Consider the following 25,812-nt stretch of genomic DNA (forward strand, 5'->3'; position numbering starts at 1 on the left):
GATAGGGGAGGGGGGAGAGGGGAGATAGGGGGGAGGGAGGGGGAGATAGAGGGGAGGGAGAGGGGAGATAGGGGGGAGGGAGGAGGGGAGAGAGGGGGGAGGGAGGAGGGGAGATAGGGGGGAGGGAGGAGGGGAGATAGGGGGGAGGGAGGAGGGGAGATAGGGGGGAGGGAGAGGGGAGTTATAGAATCACATCTCAGTTGAACTGCCAAGCCACAGTGCCTGGTGCCCCGCCCCCCCCCCCCCCCGCCGCCCCCCCCCCCCCCCCCCCCCCGCCCCCCCCCCCCCCCCCCCTCCTCCCCCCCTCCTCCCGCCCCCCCCCCCCCCCCCCCGCCCCCCCCCGCCCCCTCCCCTCCTCCCCCCTCCCCCCTCCCCCCCCCCGCCCCCTCCCTCCTCCCCCTCCCCCCCCGCCCCCTCCCCTCCTCCCCCCTCCCCTCCCCCCCCCCATCTCCCCACCCTCCTCTCCCTATCTCCTTCCTATCTTCTCCCCCCCGCTCCTCCCCCTACCTATCTCCTTCCTATCTTCTCCCTCCCCTATCTCCCCACCCTCCTCCCCCCTATCTATCTCCTTATCTTCTCCCTCCCCTATCTCCCCACCCTCCTCTCCCTATCTATCTCCTTCCTATCTTCTCCCTCCCCTATCTCCCCACCCTCCTCCCCCTATCTATTTCCTTCCTATCTTCTCCCTCCCCTATCTCCCCACCCTCCTCCCCCTATCTATCTCCTTCCTATCTTCTCCCTCCCCTATCTCCCCACCCTCCTCCCCCTATCTATCTCCTTCCTATCTTCTCCCTCCCCTATCTCCCCACCCTCCTCCCCCTATTTATCACCTTCCTATCTTCTCCCTCCCCTATCTCCCCCCGCTCCTCTCCCTATCTATCCCCTTCCTATCTCCCCTATGTCCCCCCTCTCTCTTTTGCCTCCCCCCCCCAATCCCCTTTTGCCCCTCCCTCCTTACCCTTCCTTCCCCCCGGTTCCATCCAAGTCCCCAGCAGAGGCTGCCAGGGGCCCATAACCCTGTGAGCTGTGGCCCTCAGTTGCCTTGCCAGTGCCCCTACTGCCTGGAGTGGAGCTGTGCTGAGCTGGGAGGGGCACGCTGGCAGTGCCCACTGCTTCCAGGTGGGCGTTCTCCCCTCTTGGATTAGCTGTTTTCTGCTCAAGCTGTGGGCATAAGGAGCAGCCCACTCCCCGTGGGGCATCAGACCACCTCAGGTGCCACCCCCCGGGGTCAGTGCAGTGTTTGTGATGTCCAAAACAACACAGTCACAATAAAGACTTTAATCCAACCCCTGCTGGTCCATGTGCTGTGTCCTCCCTGGGCACAGGGGGCTGCCTGAGCCAACTGCCCTGAGAACACTGCCTCGTTGAGGAGGTGCAGAGGGAGGTGCTGAGTTCTTCTCCCTCAGGGCCAGTGATGGAACACCTGGGCATGGCTCAAGAGAGGTGGGGGTGGGCCAGGACCTCTGGAGCTCATCCAGCCCAAGCCCCTGCCGGAGCAGGGCACACAGGAACACATCCAGGTAGGGCTGGAAGCTCTCCAGAGTAGACTGCACAGCCTCTGCCCCCCACACCCCAAAAGGAGTTCCTCCTCCTGGCTCCATGGAACACCTTCTCGAAGCTGTGTCCATCGGGGGGAGGCCCAGACCAGGCAGCACTTCTCACCTGGAGTGGTCAGACCCTGGAAGTGGCTGCATGGAGAGGAGAGTGATGCCCCCAAGCCCATGGGGGTTCAGGAGGTGGTTCACCAATGCCCTGCATAACCCACTCCAACTCCTGGTCAGCCCTGCAGGGGCCAGGACCAGACAAGCTCTGGTCCCACAGAGGCTGCTGCCCTGGGCCTGGGCTGGCTTCCTGCCCCGGCTATGGCAGATGGGAGCAGCTCCATCCAGTCCAGTCCAAGCCCCCTGCTCTCCTGCACAGGCTGCCCAGAGCCTTGTGAAGCTCCAGAAGACAACAGGGGGAGTGGGGCCCAGCCACAGCCCCGTCGCAGAAGGCTTTCTTGGGCAGCAGCTGGTGCTTGTTTCTGCCTGCTCCTGGACATGGCAGTGCCCTCAGGAGAGGTTCCTCTCCATGCAGCTGTCTCCTGTTGGTTCCCACAGAAGGGTCACTGCTTACTCCACGGCTTGAGGCTCTTGCTCCTTCCATGCTGGAGTCTCCTCCAAGCCTAAGCTTAGCCTCCCCCATCCCTCTGGGGGCAGGAGCTGCACCCCCCCGGAAGCATCTCACGTGGAGGTGAAGGGCCAGCAGGGAAGGGCTCCCTGAGCTGTTAGCTTCCATGAGCTAACCACAGTCCAGGCCTTGGAGAAGGCCTTTGCTGAGGGCTGAGAGAGCCTGAGGGCTCCTCTCCGGCTGCAGGATAGGAGCAGATACCCTGGCTCCAACCAAGCAGGGCAAAGGAAATGGCTTCAGAAAGCACAGAGGAGCCTTCCCTGCTGCCCCTTCACTGCTGACACCCAAAGCCATAGAACACCAAACACCCCCTGAACCAGCATCTGAGTGCCAGCTGCCCTGCAGCACAAGGCTAGAACAGGGTGGAGGGCCACGAACCGGGCTGGCCACCAGCACCCTGCCAGGAAGGGCTCCTGCAGCCCTTTGGCTGCAGCTCCTTCACAGCCAGCTCCTGGCTTCTGCCTGGCAGCAGCAGCACCTTCATGCCTGCGGTCAGGTGCCATGGGACCCTCCCCCCAGCGCTACCTGAGTCAGACTACATGAAGAATGGGCAGCACGGCAAGGGAGGGTCTCCTGCCCCTCTGCTCTGCTCTGCCGAGGCCACAGCTGCAGTGCTGGGGCCAGTGCTGGCTCCCCACCGCCAGAGACCTGCTGCAGAGAGCCCTGGGCAGGCTGCAGAGCTGCTGAGGGGCCTGGAGCAGCTCTGGGAGCAGCACAGGCTGAGAGGCCGCACAAGAGCAGCCCCAGGGGTGGGCATTCATCTACCTCCCTGGGCAGCCCGGGCCAGGCTTTGAGAACCCTTAACCGAGAAGAAATTTCTTCTGACATTTGATCTAAAGCAGCCCCGGGCTCGCTTGGGCTGTTCCCTCTCGCCCTGCTCTCGGTCTCTTGGGAGCAGAGCCCAACCCCAGTTGGCTGCAGCCTCCTCTCAGGAGCAGTGAGGTCTCCCTCAGCCTCCTGTTCCCCACACTGCACCCCCGCAGCTGCCTCAGCTGCTCCTCCCCAGCCCTGCCGCCCTTCTGCAGCCCGCGGCGCCAGCAGCGACCCGTGAGACTTTCTGCCTCCATTACCGCTCCTCGCCCGGCTGAGCTGTTTGCAGCCTTCTCCAGCTCTCCCTTTTCCCTGCCGAGCACAGGCAACTCACCCTCCTCTCCCCGCTGGACTCACGTCAGGCCCCGGGGGCGGCCTGGGGCTCACGGAGGTCTTCTGCAGGCCGCAGAGGCAGGAGGCCCGAGCGGAGCGCAGGGCGCCAGCTGCGCAGCCCGCGGCCGTGCCGAGGCAATAGGGTGCGTCCGCAAGCCGCGCAGGCGCAGCAGGTCTCTCCGCCGGCCGCGCAGGCGCAGCAGGTCTCTCCGCAAGCCGCGCAGGTGGAGCAGGTCTCTCCGCAAGCCGCGCAGGCGCAGCAGGTCTCTCCGCAAGCCGCGCAGGTGGAGCAGGTCTCTCCGCCGGCCGCGCAGGCGCAGCAGGTCTCTCCGCAAGCCGCGCAGGTGGAGCAGGTCTCTCCGCAGGCCGCGCAGGCGCAGCAGGTCTCTCCGCCGGCCCGGGGCGGGGGCGCAGGCTAGGGGCGCGGTGCGGGGTACAGCAGGGCGCCGCTGAAGGTGCAGTAGGTCTCGTCCGCGCCGTAGCCGAGGCTGCCCCCGGTCAGGACCACGCCCACCTGGTCGCCCGCGCGCAGGTGCAGCACGAGCTGGAAGGCGCCGGCGCCGCCGCAGGCAGCCTGCCCGGGGGGCGCGCGGCGCTGCTCGGGCAGCTCGCGGCGGTAGCCGGCGGTGTGCAGCTGCGCCACGCTGCGGTTGGACACCGACAGCACAGCCTCGGCGAAGGCGCCGCGCTCCGGGGCCAGCACCGCCGTCAGCAGGTAGCGACCCTCCCGGGGACACGTGAAGATGCCTGCGGGGAGACACAGCCTCAGCCCCGCGCCCCGCACACCCACAGCGCGGGCAGCGGCACCTGGAGCCACCCGGCCCAGCCCTGCCCCAGCAGGGCACCCCCAGCAGCTGCCCAGCAGCACAGTGCCCAGCTGGGGCTGGAAGCTCTCCACACAAGCAGACTGCACAACCTCTCTGGGCAGCCTGCTCCAGCCCTCCAGCACCCTCACACCAAACAACTTTCTCCTGCTCTTCAGCTGCCACCTCCTGGCTTCCACTGTGTGCCCCTTGCCCCGTCCCTGAGCACCACTGAGCAGAGCCTGGCCCCAGCCTCTTGCCCCCCACAGCTGCTTCAGCTCTTGCTGAGCATTGCTGAGGTCCCCTCTGGGGCTGCTCCTGTGCAGGCTCTCAGCCTTTGCTGTTCCCGGCCCCTCTGCAGCCTGCCCTGGACTCCCTCCAGCTGCTCCCTGTCTCTGGCATTGGGCAGCCAGCACTGGCCCCAGCACTGCAGCTGTGGCCTCAGCAGGACAGAGCAGAGGGGCAGGAGAACCTCCCTTGCCCTGCTGGCCACACTCTCTCTCGTGCCCACATCTCACAGACTGTTTTTTAAAGCCCACCCAGTCCAAATGTCAGCAGAGACATCCCCAACCAGTGCAAGGTGCTCAGAGCCCTTGCCAACCTGCCCTGCAATGGTGACAGGGACAGGGCAGCTCCCTCTCTGGTTAACTCTGGGGACACCTGATGGCTCTCAGCACGGTGACAACCACTGGGTGACATGGGCTATCCACTGCTGGCTACAGAGAAGGGTGCCAAGCTCAACATGGGCAGCTGTGTGTGGCGTGGGTGGACTTGCGCATAGCCAACGTGGCAGCCAGCCCTGAGACAGCACCCAAGGCTGGCAGCCCCTGCTGCCCCTGGCCCTGAGCAGTGCCCTGCCAGCCCCACCTGTATGCGGGTCGTAGGCGTCTCCATCGTTGAGCAGCACTTTGTTGAAGGGAACCACCCCGGCGCCGCTGCGGAACGGCCTCTGCGTCAGCCCCGCCGAGAAGGACACCAGGGAGGCTGTGGCGGCAGCAGGGCCTGCGGCAGGGCACAACAGCAGTCAGAGCACAGGGGGCACAGCCCGGCCTCACCCGCAGCTGGTTATCAGCAGCACCCCGGGTCCTGCACAAGCTCCACTTGGGCTAACCCAGTCACTGAGGGACATCGCTTGCTGGCTCGGGTCCCATGTGTCTCACTGTGACATCTACTGAGCACCACAAAGTCCCCCCCCCGGGCCACAGCCTCCCTGTACAAGGCCCCGAAGTGCTGGCAGCGGCACTGCCAATAATGCTTCTGCCACAGACCTTCGGCAGGGAGGATGCCCTTGCACACCTTGAGCATGGGTCCAGTTTTGGGCCCCTCATGCCCAGGAGACTGAGGGGCTGGAGCAGGGCCAGAGAAGGGCAACAGAGCTGGGACAGAGTCTGGAGAGGAGGGCTGGGGAGGAGCAGCTGAGGGAGCTGGGGGGTGCAATGTGGGGAAGAGGAGGCTGAGGGAGACCTCATTGCTGTCTGCAGCTCCCTGAGAGGAGGCTGCAGCCAGCTGGGGTTGGGCTCTGCTGCCTAGGAACAAGAGATGGCATGAGAGGGGACGGCCTGCTCCAGCCCCTCAGTGTCCTTCTGGCAGTGAAGGCCCCAAACTAAGCCCAGCACTCCAGGTGTGGCCTCCCCAGTGCCCAGTCCAGGGGCACAATCCCTGCCCTGCTCCTGCATTGCTCCTCCAGGCCAGGCTGATGGTGCACTTCCTGGCCCATCTCCAGCTGTTGTCACCCAGCACCCCCAGGTTCTTTTCCACTGGGCACTTTCCAGCCACTCTGCCTCCACCCTGGAGCCTTCCTGGGGCTGGGGCTGTTGTGACCCAAGGGCAGGACTCAGCTCTTGCCTTTGTCGAACCTCATCCCATGGCCTTGCCCCATGGATGCAGCCTGCCCTGGTCCCTCTGCAGAGCCTCTTCCTCTCCAGCAGACAACAGAGCCACCAGCTTGGTGCCATCTGCATGCTGGCTGAGGGTGCCCGAATGCCCTCACCCAGAGCACTGATAAAGACACTAAAGAGCAGAGACTCTCAGCTCTGCCAGGCTTTCCTCACTGCTCAGCTGCACAAGACCATTCCCTTGCTCTCAGCCTGAGAGGGACTGGGATGAACATGAAAAATCTGTGCCAAAGGTTTCTAGGCACCAGCTGCCTTACCTGGTGAGCCCGTGGCAGGTGCAGACAGCTTTGGGTATCCTGCAAAGGCAGAGCAGGCCGTGAGACACAGAGCATGGTGCAACACAGCATGGCACAAGTCTCTGCTGCCCTCTGGAGCGTCCCTGGTTGCCCAGCAACACCCTACCAAAACAGCTACAGACGGCCCCTGCTCGGTGGGCACTGCAGGGGGGGGGTCATGGCAAGAAAACCAAAGGCTGACTGCAGTGGCTGAAGCCGTGGCAAGGACACCATAGCAGCCTGCCCAGAGCCAAAGGCTGGGGTGGGCACCATGGGTTCCACATCAGCTCATGCTCTGTGCAGCCCTGTCAAAGTCACCACAGCTGGCACCAGGGGCATTTCCACTCCTTCTATGGCATGTGGGGTGGGAAGGGACCTCTGGAGCTCACCCAGTCCAAGCCCCTGCTCAGCAGGGCACCCAGAGCAGCTTGCTCAGCCCAGGAGCTAGCACCACCCCCTGGAGTGCCCGTGCATGGGGTGTCTCACCTGGTGCGCCGGCGTAGCCCTCGGCGCTGGGCACGGCGCTGTGCCCGGCTTGCCCATCGGTGCTGCGCAGCCGCCCCCGGCCTGCCATCAGCAGGGTGCCCGGGGGCCCTGCCTCGCCCGTCTCCAGGATGACCCCGGTGGTGCCAGGCAGCAGTGGCACGCCCCCCGAGCCGGGCAGCACGGGGCGAGGCAGGGGCCTGGGCTGCGGGGGCTGCAGGGGCGGCCTGTGCCAGTGGGGCTGTGTCCTCGGCTGCGACGGCAGCAGCGGGGTGCCAGGCTGCGGCTGCACAGGGGATCTGGGGGGCAGTGGCTGCTGTGGTGCTTCTGACCGCCCTAGAAACAGTGGAAAAGGACAGAGGCAGGTGAGTGGTGCCACACAGGAGATGCCAGCAGTGCTTTAGGGTATAACCAATCAAAGATGGAAGAGGGCCCCAGCCACTGGGGAAACTCCATCCCAGCCTTGCAGCACCAGGGATCCTCCCTTCCCAGCCCATGGCACTGGGAAAGGGCTGAAGGCAGGCTGGAGCCCGCAGGAAGGTTCAGCAGCTCTGTGGGCCCCACACCCTCACTCCACACTCCCGATCCTCTCCTGCTGTCAGCTCTGGGCTCTGCAGTAGAGAAGGCTGCAGGGAGACCTCAGAGCAGCTTGCCAGGACTTGAAAGGGCTGCAGGAGAGCTTGGGAGAGACTTGGGACAGGGGCTGGCAAAACCAAGTGTACAGGATTAATCCTCCTGGGGGAGTGATCTTGAACCTGACCCCAGGTGGTCTTGACCCCTCCCCAGGGTGGGTCTGAGCACCACCAGGTGATGGTGGTTAGCTCACTCCCCCTTCCTGTCTGAGATCCCTAAAAGCAGGGGCACTTGCCGTTTGGTCTCCCCTGCCTCCTGCTCACCAGCAGTCACCACTCCTCTGCTGCTGCTCTGTTTCACCCGCGGGGGGACAAAGCCCACTGCCATCAAATCTGGTTGTGTACTTAGATGGTTTGTATCTCGCTTTCCCTTGCCCTACCTTTGGACCTTCCCTACCTCGTGTGCCTTTTTATTGTTAAACTCTTCTTCTTTTACCTTCCAAATCACAGTGAGATTGTTCATTTGGCTCTGCTTTACCTTCCTCTCTCTCCATCTGATTCCCTTTCTCTGGGAAAGAAGTGGGAAGAGGGAAGGGCATCCCATCAATTGTTGCTGGCTCTATCAGCGGTATTGGGAGTCCCGGGGAAAGCTGAATTGGAACTGAGATGACAAGGGACAATGGCTTTGTGCTGGGAGAGGAGGAAGAACTTCTTGGCAAGGAGTGGTGGCACTCTGGCACAGGCTGCCTGTTCTAGCTGCAGATGTCCCTTCCCACTACAGGGCTTTGAGGCAGATGCACCAGCTGAGGAGAGAAGCTTCAAAGAGCCTCCAACTGCCTTGTTTTGGTGTCATGGAAACAGAAACAGGAACTCAGCCTCCATCTGGCCACTGGAACTCACCAAAAGCACCCCGTGCTAAAATCTGGAGCAAGAACCTCATGGAGGGAAGAGAGGTCTGAGGTGCCCAAACCTTCACAGCAAGGTTCAGGTTACCACTTCCCAGCTGCTTTGGGCTCAAGGGAGCTCAGAGCTCATCCACTCCAACCTCCCCACCACACCCAGAGACACTTCTCAGCTAGGCCTGGTTGCCCAAGGATTCAACTTGCTTGCCCAGGCTGTCCTGACTGGCTGGTACCTAGGACCATAGACATCTCAGAGCCTTTGCTGACCTCCTTCCAGGATCTGTTCTGCCTGGAGAAGGCTCCAATGAGACCTTTTTGTGGCCACCTAAGGCCATGGTGTGGGTTGGAAAGGACCTCAGAGATCATCCAGTTCCAGCCCCCTACCATGGGCAGGGACACCTCCCATCAGCCCAGGCTGCTGGCCCTGAACACCTCTGGGGAGGGCACATTCACAGCCCCCCCTGGGCAGCTTGTGCTAGAGGCTCTGCTTCCCAGCCACTTCAAGCCACCTCAGCTGACAGGTGGCACTGAGGTGGGGAAGCCCTGCAGCTGTGGTGGGCATCCATCACCAGCTGTGCCATGGGAATGCAGCTGCTGGGAGAACCCTGAGCAGGGGCTGAGTGGGCACAGGCAACCGTGGCAGAGCTCACTTCTGCTCCCCCCCCAGGCGGGAGCGGCTGCCGAGCACAGGGACCCTCTCTGAGCAGCGCCTGAATCCCTTCGGCTTTGCTTCCTGCACCCTGGAGCGGCCCAGAACAACCCCACGGCACCAGAGGCAGCCAAGCTGCAGCTAATTAACCCCAGGTAATTAGTCATTAGAGCTGCCTCTGGGCTTCCTCTGCCACCGCTGTCACTCTGGCTCAGCAAAGCCAGAGACACTCTGCTCTGGGGGGTCCTGCTGCCCTGGGCAGGGCTGGGCTGGGGATGTTCAGCGTCTTTGGGGTTTATCTGCCTTTCCTTGGTTTGTTCTCTGCTTTTAGGCTTTTTTCTCCTTTTTTGTGTGGTGTCTCCCTTTTTGTTTGTTTGCTCCCTCAGTTTTTCCTTTTGCTTTGTTTTTTTCCCTGCCTGTTTGGGTTTGGTGCTCTTTTGGTTGGCTTCTGCCTCTTTTTTTTCCCCTCCCTTTTTTTGTGCGTGTTGTGTGGTTGATATTTTAAACTTTTGTTCTGTTTTGTTTGCTGCCCTTTTTTTCCTGCCTTTTTGTGTTTGGGTATTGTTGGTTGGTTGCTTGGTTGGCTTTTTGTTTCCTTTTCTTTTCCTGCCTTTTTCCCTCCTTTTTTCCCTCCCTTTTTTTTTCCGTTTGGTTGTTCGGTTTTTGTTTGTTTTGAGGCTACTTTTAAAATCACTCCCTGTCCTATGGTGTTCTAGAGGAAAGAGCCAAAATTAGAGTCACTGGGAAAACAAAGCAGAAATTGTGTAATATGAAATTTCTCCTCCCTTGTTTAGTTCCTTTCAGGCTCAGAAGAGAAAGACAGCTGAAAAAAAACCTCCCCATAAAGGCTCTGAAAAAAGGGGGGGAAATCACTAAAATGCATTATCCAAGGTAAAAAAACAACTCCCAAACATAAAAAGCATTGAAAAGGAAGGAAAAAAAAAACCAAAACCCAAACCCACCCACCAAAAAGGCATTAAAAAATGGGTGGTGCTAGGACTAGGGGGACTGGAGCGAAGCTGGAGGTGGGTAGACAGCTGTTCAGCATGAGAGTGGTGAGAGGCTGGAATGGGCTGCCCAGGGAGGTGGTTGAGGCCCCATGGCTGGAGGTGTTTGAGGCCAGGCTGGATGAGGCTGTGGGCAGCCTGCTCTAGGGTAGGGTGTCCCTGGGCATGGCAGGGGGGGTGGCACTGAACAATCCTTGTGGTCCCTTCCAACCCTGCCTGATTCTGTGATTCTAAATGCAAACAAACAGAAAAGCAGGAAAAAGGGGAAAAAACCCAAGCCACGCAAAGGGAAGCATTCAGAAAGTCCCAACCCAAAAGCCTTAAGAATGAAGAAAGGCCTTAGAGAAGGCAAAGCTCCTCCCGAAACAAGGCACTAGAGAGGAACAAACCAAACTGAAGCGCAGACCCCAGAAAGAAGCCCAGCAAAGGAGGCACTGAAGCAGGACGAAGCCACCCGAAGCAGGCAAAGGAACCCCCAAAAGCACAGCAAAAGGCCAATCCCCTCCCCCTGGCATGCAGGCCAAGGCCTTACCTGTGCCCGTGGGCGCCGCTAGGATGCCGCGCAGCTGCCCGTTCAGACTGGCGATGTCCCTGCCCTGTGCTGCCAGGCTGTCGTTCAGCTGCCAGACGCTGCTCCAGAGGCTGCCCAGGTGCCTCTCCAGGCCTTCCTTCACCCTCTGCAGGCCGCCCGAGACCTCCTCCAGCCTGCCACAGACCTTCTCCATGCGTGATACCCTGCTCTCCACGGCCACTGCACCCTCCTGCCCGCCACCAGCCCGCTCCTGGCACCAGCTGAGCTGGCCGTGGACATGCTCACTGAGCCGCTCCAGGCCTTCCTTCACCTCCCCGCAGCAGCCCTCCCCAGGCTGGGCCGTTTGGTTGGCAAAGGTCTTCTGCATCTGGTCGAGCTTCCTGAAGACCCCTCTCTGGGCCTTCCTGCAGGTGGAGTTGACGCCCAGGAGCTGCTCCCTGCAGTTGCTCAGGCCATCCCGCAGAGCCTTCAGGTCTCTGTCCACCAGCCCCAGGCTGTGGCGGGCCAGGCGGGCATCGCGCTGCACCTTTTGGATGTCACGCTGGTTACCCCTGATCAGGCCCAGCTGCTCCTGCAGGGAGCCGTTGAGTGCTCGCAGCAGCGCGGAGCCGCTCTCCATCCCGCCGCGCAGCTCCTCGTACTTCTCGTCACAGCTCCGCAGCCGCTCCCGCAGCTCACCGGTGCCACGCCCAGCGGTCAGACCCTCCTGCCCGCAGAGCTGCTCCAGGGACAGCAGCTTCTTCCGCAAGGTGTCCACCTCTGTTGCCAGCTGCTCGCTGCCAAAGCCCCCGTCCCCGGGCGGGAGGGGCCCGGGATGAAGGTAGAGCCCGTCGGGGTCGGTGGCGTTGGCCATCTCCAAGATGGTGCCGCCTAGCCTGGTTTCCAGAGCCCGCAGCTTCTGGTCGAAGAGGTGCCTCAGCTCCTCCGCCTCGGCGGCCATGGCCCCCCGCAGGGTCTCCTCCACGTAGAAGCAGTGCTCCTCGGCGTTGCGCTCTGTGGCGTTCATCCTGGCGTCCAGCTCCTGCAGCCTCTCCGCGAACATGTCCTCCAGGTCGGGGGCGGAGAGCCGCGCGATCTCGTTGTCTATGCGCACGTTGAGGATGCGGTGAGCCTCGGCCACGCGGTCCAGCTTCTTCTCCAGATCCTGCAGCTGCTGCCCGGCGCCACTCCCGTCGCCCTCCCAGCAGCAGCCGGCCCGGGCGGATGGCGCCTGAGCCCGGGGGGCGCTGCTCTCCTCCTTCCCTCTGGGCACATCCCTGGCTCCCGAGCAGCTGCCGCCCTGCTCACACTGCTGCTGGACGTGCTGCGGTTTGCACTCGCAGGAGCTCTTCAGCTCTGCCATCCTCTTCTCAAAGCCCTCCAGCAGCTCCTGCCTGATGGACTCCAGTTTGGAATCGATATAGTCCTGGTAGACGTTGTCCTTGGGCAGCGACAGCGGTGGCCCTCGTGCTGCCCCCTGCAGCTCTTTCAGCTGACCCTCGTAGCCTTTCACCTTCCCAGTCAGCTCCTCCAGCTTCTCATTCCTCACCTTCAGGGCCTCTTTCACCTCGGCAAGCTCAGACTTCAGATCTTCCACCTCCAAATCAAGAAAAGGATCCTTTTGCTCTCTGCTGAGGAGCCCGGGCAGCTGGATGGTGTCAGTGTCCCCAGCCACAGCACTGTCAGGCTCTGGGCGGTCATAGAGGTTGTTCAGCCAAGTGACCAGCATCCTGCTGGCATCTTCCTGGACAGTCAGCTTCAGGTTTTCGTTCACCCCTGCCACGGAGGACTGCAGCTCCAGCACGGAGCGTGTCAGCCGGAACAGCTCATCCTCCAGGAACTGCAGCTTCTTCTCCTGCAGAGAAGGCTCCGGAGCTTCTGTGGGCTCTGTGCCTGCTCCAGGGAGACAACAAAGCCTGAAGGTCAGCATCCCCAGAGGGGGCTGCTTCCACCAGCTGAGGCCAACCTCACTTAGCTTTAAAGACAAGTATGACTTCAATTACATCATCATCATCAAATGGCCTGTGCCAGGCTCTCACCACCCTCACACTCAACAAGTTCTGCCTCAGCTCCAAACCATTCCAACTTGGCCTGGCTCAGACCCCCTCAGCACAAGTCCCTCTGCAGTCTTCCTGCAGGACACCTTCAGCTTTATGGTGCCCCTAAAGTCTTCTCTTCTCCAGGCTGGACAGCCCAGCCTAGCTGAGGTGTCTGCCCAGGACCGGGGGTGCAGCAGGTGAGCGCTGAGGTCCCTTCCAAGGTGAGCCCCCTGCCCCGGCTCCACACACAGCAGAAGGGAGGTGCTTACCCAGGCCCTTCTTCATCGCAGCTCTGGCAGGCGTGCTGGGCCGGCGGGCGGCGCTGGGCTTCTCTGCTGGGCCCTCTCTGCAGTCCTCCCCTTTGTAGCCAGGACAACATCTCCACTCCAGCTCCGTCACCGTCTTGTAGGCCACTGTGTAGCGTGGCCGGAAGCTGGTTCGGTACCTGCCAGGACAGAGAGAAACCCTCAGCAGCTCTGCCAGGGACACAGCTGAGCTCACAGCGGGGCACAGGTCACAGCAGGGTTAAATCAAGCTCACCTGCTGCCATGAAGGCATCCAGATGGGTCTGGAAAGTCTCCAGAGACAAGAACTCCACAACCCACCTGGACAGAAGGGTTAGACTGGAGCTGAGGAAGAAGCTCTTCAGTACCAGGGTGGTGAGAGCCTGGCACAGGCTGCCCAGGGAGGGTGTGGCTGCCTCCTTCCTGAGGGAGATGAAGGCCAGGCTGGATGAGGCCTGGAGCGGCTGGGTCTAGCTGGGAGGTGTCCCTGGGCATGGCAGGAGGTTTGAGCAGAGGAGCTCTGAGGATCCTTCCAGCCTGAGCCCTTCTGGGATTCTAAAGTAACAGTTTGCTGTTCTGGCAGCAGTCTGATGCCTTGCAGGGGAGGCCCGGAGCTGCAGGTCAGATGTTTCCCCAGGCCCAGGAAGCTTTCCCTGCCCCCGTGGGAGCTTAGCAGCAGCGTGGGAGGCGTTGGGCTGTGCTGTCTGGTGAGTATGACTGCAGCAAAATGGAATGATGTGTGGAAGGAGAACTCCCTGCCTGGCTCATGGGGAGGGACCTGCTGGTGGGTGCAGAGATGCAGGACTTCAGCTGAGGGAGCCAGGCAGGAAAAGCTCACCACACCCAGCCTAAGCTCCAAGGCTTCCCAGCCAGGCCTCCAGGAAACCCTGGCACCTTCAGGAGGCTCCCTCACAGTCTGCAGCGCAAAGCCCTCGGGCTCACCCCCACCCGGCTAGCTGGAGCCTCTACAAAGAGATTCTGCTTGACGCAAAATGAGCAGGGGGGAAGAAAAGAATCATCCTGCAGCCCTGCCAGGGATGGAGAGGGGAAATCTCAGCAGCCCTCACGTGGCCTCCAAGGCTTTCGGCTGGCGCTGCAGCGGGAGCGCTGGAGGGCTGCGCGCTCCAGGTGGGTTTGCCGCGGGCTCCCGGTCGGGGGTTGATGTGCTCCACCCAGGTAGTTCTGGGGTGGCCAGAACATGGTGAATGGGTGAGGTCATCCCAGAACCCCAGAACTGAGAAGTCATCACAGACTCTCAGAATAGCTCAGGTTGGAAGGGACCTCAGGGCTCATCTGCTCCAACCTCCTGAGTGGGTGAAACCCAGCACAGTCTGACTGACCTGCGGAGCCACGACTCAGGGCTAAGCAAGCTCCCTCCCTCCTCGCTCAGCACAGTGCTAAGGATAATAAACCAGGAGCCCCTCACTTCAAAGGCAGCAGACATCAAAGCTGCCTTCTGCTTCTCAGTCCCGTGCCCTCTCTCCTCATCTCAGGCACTCACATTTCAGCCCCCCCCCCTCCTTGGCCTCAGCACTCATTAACTTTGCAGGCCGGAGATGCACTCTTGCGCCCCAAGCACCTACAAACCGCTTAATGCAGAGTAATAACTTCTGGCGCTTCCACTCCAAGCTCTGAGGCCAAGCTGGGATCCCAGCGCAGGCATCCCGGGAGGACGTGTGTGTGTGTGCAGGGGGGAGCAGACCTCACAGAGCCCCTAACGTTAGGAAGGACCTTGTGGATCCTTTAAATGGTATTCCAATGGGCCCGAGGGCAAGATAAAAAGGGTGCAGGGGGTGATTTTTAGGGTTAATCTCCAGAGCTTCCCCTTTCTGGACAAAGGCATCCAAGGGATGAGCGCTGGCTGTGAGTCCATGGCTGCAGCACACTTTGAGGGAAGGAGATTCACAGACTGCTTCGGGTTGGGAGGGACCCTTAGAGTGTATGTGCTCCAACCCCCTGCAGGCAGCAGGAGCAGGCTGCCCAGGACCTCGTGGAGTCTGAAGATGAGGAGTTGAGGAAGACCCTCTGTGCTCAAGCTGTGAGACACCAACTGCAGAGAGCTTTTTGACCTTTCAAAGGCTGTGCACCACCAAGGCTGAACCTAAGCAACAGAAGGGCTCCCTGAACCTAGTCTTACACTAATGCTGAGGTTGGTTTTGGCACCCCAACTCCAAAAAGGACATTGAGGGGCTGTAGAAGTGCCACAGAAAGGCAATCAAGCTGCAGAAGGGTCTGGGGAACAGGGCTGGGGAGGAGCAGCTGAGGGAGCTGGAGAAAAGGAGGCTGAGGGGAGACCTTCTGGCTCTCTACGGCTCCTTGAAAGGAGGCTGGAACCAGGTGGGGATTGGGCTCTTCTCCCAATGAACAAGAAGAAATGGCCTCAAGTTGCCCCAGGGGAGGTTTAGGTTAGACCTTAGGAGACACTTCCACATTGAAAGGCTTCTCAAACCCTGGCACAGGCTGCCCTGGCGGGTAGTTGAATGCCCACCCCCAGAGGTGTTCCCAAGAGGCAGAGCTGTGGTGCTGAGGGCCATGGCTCAGCCCCAGCCTGGGCAGAGTCAGAGAAGAGGTGGAGGGAGCGAGCTGGAAGCATTTCTGCAATGCAAACAGCTCCTGAAGAGGGACAACCTGCAGGCAGAGCCCTAATGCCACATCACTAAGGATGCACTTCTGGGGCTCTGCAGCAGACTCTGATCATGGTTTTGCTGTTTCTCCTGCCCACCTGCTCCGTGCAGCCTCTCTCCCTGGCAGAGAAGGGATCCAGCTGGATCTAGCTGTTTGCCCAGCATTATCCTGTAGAGCACCAGCAAAGCCACCAAGCGACAGAAGCATCCCTGTGGCACTCAGGCTCCGGCATCTCCCTGCAAAGCAGCTCTGCCTGCTCTGGCTCTCACTCTCCCCAGCAGAAGGAGCTGTGAGCTGCCCCGCGGGCGTCACAGACAGGGGCTGCACTTTATTCCCGTATCTGCTCTTGAGTCCTGCCTAACTCCTCTGTCCAAGTGCACGAAGGGAAAGAGTCAGTCCCTCACAGGCCTGCCTTTGTTGCTTTTCCAGCTCTTGTCCTCTCCTTTCCTGTGTCCCCCCGGGCTCACAGACATGTCTGGACACAGTGTCCTCCAACCACTGCTGCCACAAACAACGTTCCTCACAGGACACGGGCAGGGGGCTCAGGGCTAGCTGCTCCAGACTGCCCTAGGTGTCTCCTAGGATGCAACAGAAGGTATTGCTGCCGAGGGTGTGGTTTGTGCTGCTCCAAGCCAAATGGCCACTTTATCCCAGTCGCATCCCCCGAGTCTGCCAGCACTCAGCTATCTGGTGGCCCAGAGGAAGGAGCTGGACCAGGTGAAAATATTTCAGGCAGCTAAACACTTCGACTTTTTGGATCTTTTCCTCTTTTTAATTCCCACCCCTCATTTTGGGCACTTCACTCCCTTGAGCCAGCTCAAGGTGCAGTCGAACAAGTTCTAAGGGAAGACGGACCTGATGGAGCAGGTCCAGGGGAGGCCACCAAGATGATCAAGGCTGCTGGGGCACCTCTGCTATGGGGCCAGGCTGAGTGTTCAGCATGGAGAGCAGAAGGCTCCAGGGGAACCTCAGAGCTGCCTGCCAGTGCCTGAAGGGGCTACAAGAAGGCTGCAGAGGGACTGTGCCCAAAGGCCTGCAGGGACAGGACCAGGGCAGTGGTTTGGAATGGGAGCAAAGTAGATTGAGATTGGATGTGAGGAACAAGTTCTGCAGCAGGAGGCTGCTGGAGCACTGCCACAGGTTGCCCAGGGAGGTGGTTGAGGCCCCATGCCTGGAGATACTCAAGGTGAGGCTGTAGAAGGCTCTGAGAAACCTGACCTGGTGAAGGATGTCCCTGCTGAGTGCAGGGAGTTGGACTGGATGCCCTTTGCAGGTCCATTCCAATGCAACCCATTCTAAATTTCTTTCTCACTCTACCTCTAAGAGAACCTCTAGAGCAGGCCCAGAGAGAAAAGCACAGCTACAGCCTGTCAGGAGCCAGGGATGCACACAACCAACTGTGCAGACCCTGCCACTGCGGCTGCCTGCAGCGGCCAGCACCTGGGGCTGAGAGGGACTGAGTTCTGCACAACGTGGGGGGGGTAAAACCATGAGCAGGTTGCTCAGGGATGTGGCAGAGGCCCCATCCCTGCAGACATTCAAGCTCAGCCTGGATGTGTCCCTGGGCAGCCTGCTCTAGCTGAAGGTGTCCTTGCTGCCCACAGCAGGGTTGGCCTAGATGCCCTTGGAGGGTCCCTTCCAACCCAGCACAATCTGGGCAGCCTAAGGAATTGTTCTGTGGTTGCCCTCATGGTTCTGAAGAAAACACCAATGACATTCACCAAAGAAAGCCAAGGGCAGAAAGGCTGCAGGCGAGCATCTAGCTCCATCCTCAGCCCAGCCCCAGGAGCTGGCCCACAGCAAGCCAGCCCAGCCCCGCTCCTCCCCCCGACAGCAGCCAGATCCAGGCATGTGCCAGCAGCACAAGGCCAGACATTGCTGCTGCAGAGTCAGTCTGGAATGGATGGGACTTGTGGAGGCCTCACAGCCCTTTCTGCCTGCAGCCCAAGGCCTCAGCAGTGTCCCGAGCCAGAAGCAATGGCTCTGCAGCTGCTGCGCTGCCTCCCCGCGGCCGTGCGAGCCCTGCTGCACCTCTGCAGCTGCTGCAGCTCCTCTGTGGCTCTTTAGCTGCACCTCCTCTGACGTGCTCTGCGAACTGAGGTTCAACCACTCCTCACTACTGCCCTGGGGAGCCAGGGGGCAGAGCCCAGGACACAGCCCTGGGCCCCATCCCCAAGAGCGCCAGTTCTGCAGTGAAACCAGGGGAGCTCATGGAACCACAGCCCTTCTTTGGCTGGGAGACACCTCCCAGGTCACTCAGTCCCACCTTCAGAGTAGCACCACTGAGGCCACCAAGCCACGGCCCAGGGTGCCATGTCTCAGGGTGCCATGTTCACATGCTCCCTGAATGCTGCCAGGGACTCTTCAGAAGCTAGCAAAACCACAAAGGACACCGGAGAAATTAATCTCCCAGCCCAACTGCTAACAGCTACCCAGCAGCCTAGAGCCCAGAGGCAGCTTTTGCTCTCAGCACAGCCCCAGGCTGATGCTCCTGGCACAGGCTCACAGGACTGGTTTGGCTGGAAAAGACGCCCAGGACCAGCAGGTCCAATCCCACCAAAGCCAGGGCCAAACCACATCCCCCAGCACGGATCTGCTGTCTGCTGCCTTTGTTGTTTCCTTCGAACGGCACTGCCTGTGCACCTTCCGAGGCAGCAGAGCGGCTCTGGGCACCGAAAGAGCAACGCAAACGAACAGCAGCAGCAGCACACCTCAGGGCCCTGCACCACCGCCGCTAGGCCTCAGGGCGCAGCGCCAGCGCTGGCCCCCAGCAGCGCCCAGGGCCTGCTCCTGGCCCCCTGCAGCGCCCAGGGCGACCCCCAGCCTCACTGCCGCAGGGCCAACACGAAAACCGAAGTCCTTCTCCGCCGCAAGCAATCCGCGCTGTCACCTCGGCCGGCCGCGGCCCCCTGGGCTACTCACACGGAGGTGGGCTGGCAGGGGAGCTGGTTCCAGGCGCATCTGTACTGGGCTTGGACGTAGCTCTCCGTCCCGTCCAGCACCGAGCAGCTCACGTTCTTGTTCACGATGTAGGCACACCAGTTCCTGGCAGGGCAGCAGGGAGGGCACGGCATGAGGGGCAGCCTGGCGGGACGCCCACCGCGCCCCCACACGCCAGCCCGCCCCAGCGCCGCCAGGCTGCTCCAGCCCTCCCGCCCCGGCTCTGCCCGCAGCCCGCCCCAGCGCCGCCAGGCTGCTCCAGCCCTCCCGCCCCGGCTCTGCCCGCAGCCCGCCCCAGCGCCGCCAGGCTGCTCCAGCCCTCCCGCCCCGGCTCTGCCCGCAGCCCGCCCCAGCGCCGCCAGGCTGCTCCAGCCCTCCCGCCCCGGCTCTGCCCGCAGCCCGCCCCAGCGCCGCCAGGCTGCTCCAGCCCTCCCGCCCCGGCTCTGCCCGCAGCCCGCCCCAGCGCCGCCAGGCTGCTCCAGCCCTCCCGCCCCGGCTCTGCCCGCAGCCCGCCCCAGCGCCGCCAGGCTGCTCCAGTCCTTCGCGGCTCTCTCCTGCCCGCCGCAGCATCCCCGGACTGCTTCAGCCCTGGCCCCTCTGCCCTCCCCGGCCCGGCCCAGCGCCCCCGGGCGCTCGGTAACTCACTTGCTGCGGGAGCCGGGGCGGCTGTAGCGCAGGTGCGGGGTACCGTGGCTAAGCCCCGCGCCCAGGGCCAGGAGAAGCGGCAGCGCCCAGCCCGAGGGGGCAGCGGAGGCCGGGCACAGCTGCATGGGGGCCAGCGAGGCGGGCCGGTGCCTCTCCGCGGGCTCCGTCCGTCGGTCCGTCCGTTGTCTGTCTGTCCGTCCGCCCCTCGGTCCGTCCCGCCCGCTTCCAGCTCCCTCACTGACGCAAGTCTCCCCCCACCCCGTTTCCGCCCTCCTCGGCGGCTCCTCAGTCCCCTCCGGCCGCTCTCCTCCACCCCTGCCCGGTCCCGGCCTCAGCCTCGGCCCCGCTGTTCCCCCCCGGCCGCGGGGCTGAGGGGCAGCTGCCGGCCCCGCGGAGCTCCCGGGAGCCCCCGGCCGCCGTGAGCGGGACGGCCCCAGGGGCTGCGCACCCCCGGGAGGAGAGCAGGCTCCGGAGAGGTGGATCCCAGTGGGGTCCTGGGGCCTCTGCGGGGGGGTCGGTAGGGTCTTGCCCCCGCTCCAGGAGTGCAGGAAGCTGTTGTTTGTATGACAGGACCTGAGCAAACAGCCTCAGGTTGCCCCAGGGGAGGTTCAGGTTGGACACGAGGAACAATTTCTGCCCCCAGAGGCTTGTCCAGGCCTGTCCCCACACCTGGAGGGCTTTCCAAGCCCTGCAGCTGTGGTGCTGGCGGACATGGGTTGGTGGAGCTCTGACAGTGCTGGGGTAAGGCTGGAGTGGATGATCTGAAAGGTCTTTTCCAACTGAAATGACTCCATGGGCAGCGCAGTGAGCATTCCCTGAGTCACAGCATGCTGGAGAAGGAGGCAGCTCTGCAGCTCGCCCAGCCCTGCCCCAGCAGGGCACCCACAGCAGCTGCCCAGCAGCACAGTGCCCAGCTGGGGCTGGAAGCTCTCCACACAAGCAGACTGCACAACCTCTCTGGGCAGCCTGCTCCAGCCCTCCAGCACCCTCACACCAAACAACTTTCTCCTGCTCTTCAGCTGCCACCTCCTGGCTTCCACTGTGTGCCCCTTGCCCTGTCCCTGGGCACCGAGCAGAGCCTGGCCCCAGCCTCTTGCCCCTCAACGAGAGCTCAAGCACCTGTGGGCACTGCTCAGCTGCCTTTTGAGACTGCCCCTGTGCAGGCTCTCAGCCCTTGCTCATCCAGAGCTGCTCCAGGCCCCTCGGCCTCTTGGCTCACCCCAGCCTTGGTGACCTGACCATGTGCTGAGCCCCACCACAGCGAGCTCTGCCCTAAGCTCTCTAGAAGCGGTTGCTCAAGCTTCAGGCAAAGCTGAACCAAGCGGGAAGGGAAGGGGAGGGACACAGGGAAGGGAGTGGGGCTTGGGAGAAGACGAGGGCAGGTGTGAGATTTGGGAGTGGCCCCAATCCTGCCCCCCCTGTCCCGAGGCTTCCTATGTCTGGCATGCAGGCAAAGCAGGGGCAGGACCCTTCTGCTCAACCTGGACCTCAGCAGCTGCCCCAGGCTGCTGAAGCAGGCAGGTTCCAGCTGCCAGTGGGTCCCACACAAGGGCTTCGCTTGGTCTCCAAAGCTAGCAGGGAAAGAAGCTTTGGATGCTGAGGCCAAGTACAGCTTTCAGCGCTCCTTAGGAACTGCTCCACTGCAGCCAGACAGCAGCGGGGGCTGAGCCCTGGTGTGGGGACTCTGCAGCCTGAGGACAGCAAAGGCTGCCCAGAGATGCTGTGCAGCCTCCTGCCCTGCGGGAGCTGAGTTTGCTGTGCCCACGGCAGAGCTGTGTAGGAACAGGGCTTGGCTGCAGGCAGCCAGGCTCAGCGTGGCTGGGTGACAGCAGAGGGTGAGCTGTGCTGCGGCGCCCAGAGCCGGCCAGAAATGGATGAGCTTGGGCAGATGCAGAGAGCTGACCTCAGCTCCTCGGTTACTCACACTGGGCCTATGACATCAGCTGGTTCAGCCACGGCCAGCGTCAGGCTGGGCTTTGCTGGGAGGGCCCTGGGCTCAGGTGCAGGCTGGCGTGCGGGCCCGGCGCTGCTGAGGATGCATTCTTGCTGTGGGTGTAACTGGCTTTGTTTCAGGGCGGGGTGGGGGGTGCGCAGCGCTCTGGACAGGCAGCGCTCACACTTCGTTCTCCTCTGCTGTGTCCTCTGAGCTGCACAGAAAGCCCAGGGCGGGCTGCTCTGACAGCAGATGGAAAGCATCCTCCCCGCCCTCCCTCCACAGGGAGCCTGCAGGCTGGGAGTGCCCTGAGCAGAGCTTCCTTGTGCCCCTGGGTGATGGAGATGAGGGCTGGCAGCCCAGCGACCCTTCAGAGCTGTCCTCACAGAATGGCTTGGAAGGGAACTTACAGGCCATCCAGACCATGCCACTGCTGTGCCCAGGAACACCTCTCAGCTAGACTCAGCTGCTCAGAGCCTCACCCAGCCTGGCTTTGGACACCCCCAGGCAGGAGGCAGCCACAGCCTCCCTGGGCAGCCTGTGCCAGGCTCTCACCACCCTGGTACTGAAGAATTGCAGAATGTTCAGAATAAAGAGGGAAATTGGGAGCAGTCCTCACCTCCAGCAGCTTCCAGAGTCTCCCAGCGTGTCCTCCTTTGCCTCCCCCTGGCTCCACGGACCAGATGCTAGGCTCCAGCTGAGCAGGGAGTGGCAGCTGCCTTTGCACTGTGTGGGACAAGGCTGTCAGCAGATGTCCAAGCAATGGCATTGTTCTGGTGAAGAATGTCCTCTGCTCCTCTCCAGCCTGCTGCTGGAGCTCCTGATGCTTCAGCCCAGTTCCCCTGCAGACGCTGCCAGCTCAGCTGAAGCACAGGAGGTGGTGGTTTTTACACTAAGCAATCAGTTTAAAACGCAGTAAAACGAAGCCCAGAAGCTCTGCAAGCAAGAGGAGGAAGTTCCTGATGTCACTGAGACCCAGCGCTGCAATTCACAGCTTCCTGGGCACGAAGAACTCCTGCCCTTAGCCAGAGAAAGGGCTGCCAGCTGCCAGGAAGCCTTCTCCTGATCCCGTACTGAGTGTTGCAGCCAGCTGAGGCTGGGCACTGGGGGAGGCAGTGGGAAGGGGCAGAGAAGGGATGGGTACTTCTGGTCTCTTCCTGAAGAGATGAAGAGCTGCCAGCTGCCAGTGCTGCTCAGAAATGCTTCTGATAGTGCTTGGCTCCAGCTGGGGAGAAGCAGGAGAGGCTCTGCTGGCAGATGCAGCCTGGCCAGGTCCCTCTGCAGAGCTTCCTCCCCTCCAGCAGACCAACACAGCCACCAGGTTGGTGCCATCTGCAGGCTGGCTGAGGGTGCCTGGATGCCCTCACTCTGACCATCGATAAAGACGCCAAAGAGCCCTGGCCCCAGCACTGCACGCCGGGGGCCAGCACTGCTGAGCAGCCACCAGCTGGAGTTAACTGCGGTGCGGAGGGATGCTGCAGGGCAGCAGCAGCTGTGGGCCAGCAACCCTGCAGCAGGGGCAGCTGTGCCCAAGGAGGCTGGCACTGCTCATAGCCACCTCCCTGCCTGCATCGCCGGCGGCTGGAGCTCCGCTGCCTCATCCAGCTGTCGTCCTTTCCCTGCCCGGGAAACAAGCGGGAAGGCTCCCGGCCCTGCATTCCTAGAGAGGTGCGAGCAGCCCAAGCCGCAGCAGCGAGGCCCTGGTGGAGAGCAGCTCCTGACCCGCAGCCTCTGGGAAGCGCTGCCTGAGCTCAGCCTCCCCGGGGAGCAGCAGGGCACCGAAGCGATCTCTGCCGCTCCCTGTGCTGGCACTGCAGCCTGCTCCAGACCAGGCTGCCACGGAAAGTGAGCTCTGGCACGGCTCTGCAGAGAGCAGCTCGGAGACCTGACCCAGTGCCATCCTGCAGCCCTAGGCTGTGCTTCCGACAGCTCCTGGCTCATCCCTGCACTGTCGACCGGCTTCACCCCTCTGCTGCTGGCAAGGGGCACTCCCTGCAGCTGGCGCTGCAGATGTTCGCTCTGTGCCACGTCGGAGGGCACCAAAGGCTTTGATTAGCTCTCCAGTGATGGGTGTAGAGGCCCTCGCTCCTGGCCTGCAGCTCAGCCTTCCTTTATCACTGCTTTGTTCCATGTTCCTGCTGTGGAAGCTCTCTCTGCTCAGGTGCTCTGGCCAGGAAGAGACTTCTGACAAGGGCTGGCAGTGCCAGGGCGAGGGACAATGGCTTGGAGCTGGGAGAGGGCAGATGAGAGAGGAGATGAGGAGGAAATTTTGGACGAGGAGAGCCTGGCACAGGCTGCTCAGGGAGGCTGTGACTGCCTCCTGCCTGGGGGTGCTGCAGGCCAGGCTGGGTGAGGCTGCAGCAGCTGGGTCTAGCTGAGAGGTGTCCTAGGCACGGCAGGGGCTGGAGTGGATGGGCTCCGAGGCCCCTTCCACCCCACCCATGCTGTGGTGCTGTGCATCCGGGTGAGGAGTGGGTGTGGAACTGCAGAAGGGGTTACTGGAGGCCGGGGCAGAGAGCACCTTCCCCTCTTCCCCTCCTTGCCTTCAGCCAGCCCTCAGGCCTGACTCACTGCACAGCGACTTGCAGGGCTCCTGTGGCACAGCCCAGGGCTCAGGCTCCATAATTGCTTCCAGGCTCTGGAGGAGCTCAGCTCCGGCCCAAGCCCAGGCCCTTCACAGGGCTTTGTTTTCAGGCACATGACAACAAGAAGAAGAAAGCAAAGCCCTCAGCCAGGCCCTCCCCAGGCTGCCTCTGGGCTCTGCAGAGGGACTGCAGACAGAACCTCGGTGCTGAGCACAGCAGTGGCCTGGGCAAACAAAGAGCCTCTGCGGCTCCCTGCTCCTGGCTCTGGAGGCTTGGCTCTGCTGGCTGAAGGCAGAAAGGGAGAAGGACTGGGGTGTAAACCCTGTCTCTGGGTGCAGGACACTGAGGGGCAGAGCAGCAAGGCCTGGCTGGGCAAGGCCTGTGCCTCAGTGCCAAACCATTGCCCTTGGCCTGGCTCAGGCCCCCTCAGCACAAGTCCCTCTGCAGCCTTCCTGCAGGCTCCCTCCAGGCCCTGGCAGCAGCTCTGAGGTGCCCCTGGAGCCTTCTCCTCCTCTGCAGGCTGCACCCCCCCAGCTCCCTCAGCCTGTGCTCAGGGCAGGCAGAACGATGCTGAGATGCAGAAACCTGCTGGAAGCTGAGCACCAGAGAACAAGGAAGCACTGCTCTGGAGGAGGCTGTGAGCAGCCTGGGCTGGTGGAGGTGTCCCTGCCCATGGCATGGAGCTGGGTTATTCTGAAGGTGCCTTCCAGCCCAAGCCATGCCACGGCTCTGTGGTCCTTTGGGCCTTGCTCTGTGAAGCTGCCTCGCCCTGCAGAGCACCAAACTGGCCTTGCTTTGCCATCTGAGGAAGCAGAGCCCAGGCTGCCCCAGGAGGGGGCACATTTCTGGCAGCTGCTTTTCGGCCTGCAGCTGCAGGAGGCTGTGCTGGCACAGGGCAGGCTCAGGCTCCCAGGTGCTGCGGGAGATGCTGCAGAGCAGCAGGCGCCGAGGGCAGCAGGCAGAGGTGTCAGCCTGGCTTTATAAGGAGCTGCAGCCGACAGACCTGGCACCAGAGCACAGCAGCACCCCCTGACCCCACATTCCTCTCTCCTGATAAAGTTATCGGGCACAGGGGCACCGTGGGGCTCCTGCAAGGCACTGCCAGAGGACAAGCTGGGCAAGGCTGATGCCACAGACCCCAGAACTGATTCTATCACCTGCTGAGTGCAAGTGGATCTAAACCACGCGAAGGATTGGGTCGGAGGGGACCTCAGAGATCATCTGCCCCAGCCCTCTGCCGTGGGCAGGGACACCTCATCCAGCCTAGCCCTGAACACTGCAGGGAGGGGGCAGCTACAGCCTCCCTGGGCAGCCTCTTCCAGTTGGGGCAGATGAGTTCGGAGCTGAGCAGGACCATCTGGAGGGCCAGCACCTGCCGGGCACCGAGTTAGAAGGCAGAGAAGCCCTTTCTGTCTCTCTGCAGTGTGGACAGGTGCAGCCCCCAGAAAGCCCCTGCTGGACTCCCAGGTCAGGAGGTGGGCACAGGTGGGTGAATCCTGCACCCAGAGGTAGCTGCAGAAAATCAAGGTCTGGCCTCACCACCCACTCTCAGGCTGCTGCTTTCCTTTCCAGCAGGACAATAAAGTGCCTGTGGCACACACATGGCTGCAGAACGCCAGCAGAGCTTGGGGGCTGCTCTGACCCATCCCTGCTGTCACCAGGCTGCCACAACACTTTGACACAGCAGCCTCGGGCTGCATTCATTAGAGCTGGATAAGGTCCCCAAGACTGTCCAGCCCCACCACGAACCCAGCACTGCCAGGACAGCACCAAAACATGGCCCTCAGCACCACATCTCCACGGCTCTGAAAGCCCTCCAGGGATGGGGACTCCACCACTGCCCTGGGCAGCCAGAGCTGAAGCTGCAGCTCTCTGTGGGCAGCAGCAGCAGCTCAGCCTCACCACGGGAGGCTTCTCGCAGGCTGCAGCCTCAGCAGAGCTCTGCTCGGAGCCCTGTCCCTGCTTGGCTCTGACAGGCACCAGAGCTCCTCTCATGCCTGCTGCTGCCAGTCAGGGCCCTCCCAACTACCTCCTCCACTTCTCTGTTCCAAGTGCCCCAGGGCTCTGCTGAAGAGATGCTGAGCAGCTGGCAGAGGCCTCCTCCATTGTTGGGCAGAATTCACTGCATTCCTCAGGCTGTCAGCAATCTGGCCTCTGCCAGCCCCTCTCCCAGGGCAGCAGGTCTGGGTGTCAGACCTGTGCAGGTACCTGCTAGAAGGTTCTTGGGGTCCCGCAGGCACCCTTGTGCCCACGAGGCAGGGCAGGAGCATGCCAGGTGCATGCTGGCCCACTGCTCAGTTCACGTCCCTGCCACCTCAGTTCTCTGCGGCTCCTCTGGACTCTCTCCAGCAG

General features: G+C 62.0%; 1 protein-coding gene across 3 annotated transcripts; it reads right to left on the reverse strand.

Annotated features, from left to right (window-relative positions):
• Positions 1-3,639: 3,639 nt before the first annotated feature.
• Positions 3,640-19,207, reverse strand: EMILIN2 (elastin microfibril interfacer 2). Of its 3 annotated transcripts, none has more exons than XM_064150341.1 (8): positions 18,943-19,207; positions 18,280-18,402; positions 12,718-12,893; positions 10,431-12,305; positions 6,772-7,104; positions 6,268-6,306; positions 4,983-5,117; positions 3,640-4,059 (listed from the first exon to the last, which is right to left on the reverse strand). In XM_064150341.1, exons 1-8 carry the CDS (start codon positions 19,065-19,067, stop codon positions 3,728-3,730), a joined length of 3,138 nt encoding a protein of 1,045 aa, XP_064006411.1. In that variant the 5' UTR covers positions 19,068-19,207; the 3' UTR covers positions 3,640-3,727. The 3 variants fall into 3 exon arrangements, with proteins under 3 accessions (XP_064006411.1, XP_064006412.1, XP_064006413.1); XM_064150342.1 differs by having other exon boundaries at positions 10,431-12,302; positions 18,943-19,206; XM_064150343.1 differs by lacking the exons at positions 18,280-18,402; positions 18,943-19,207 and adding an exon at positions 12,989-17,176.
• Positions 19,208-25,812: the final 6,605 nt, after the last annotated feature.

Source organism: Pogoniulus pusillus, chromosome 10, assembly GCF_015220805.1.
Source record: "Pogoniulus pusillus isolate bPogPus1 chromosome 10, bPogPus1.pri, whole genome shotgun sequence".
Lineage (NCBI taxonomy): Eukaryota > Metazoa > Chordata > Aves > Piciformes > Lybiidae > Pogoniulus > Pogoniulus pusillus.

Excerpts from the sequence above, each read along its gene's own strand:
- EMILIN2 (XM_064150341.1), bottom strand. The coding sequence starts at position 19,067 with ATGCAGCTGTGCCCGGCCTCCGCTGCCCCCTCGGGCTGGGCGCTGCCG. Across the intron at positions 18,403-18,942 it reads CGCCCCGGCTCCCGCAGCAA|GAACTGGTGTGCCTACATCG; the intron begins GTGAGTTACCGA and ends CTGCCCTGCCAG. Across the intron at positions 4,060-4,982 it reads CGCCTACGACCCGCATACAG|GCATCTTCACGTGTCCCCGG; the intron begins GTGGGGCTGGCA and ends GTCTCCCCGCAG.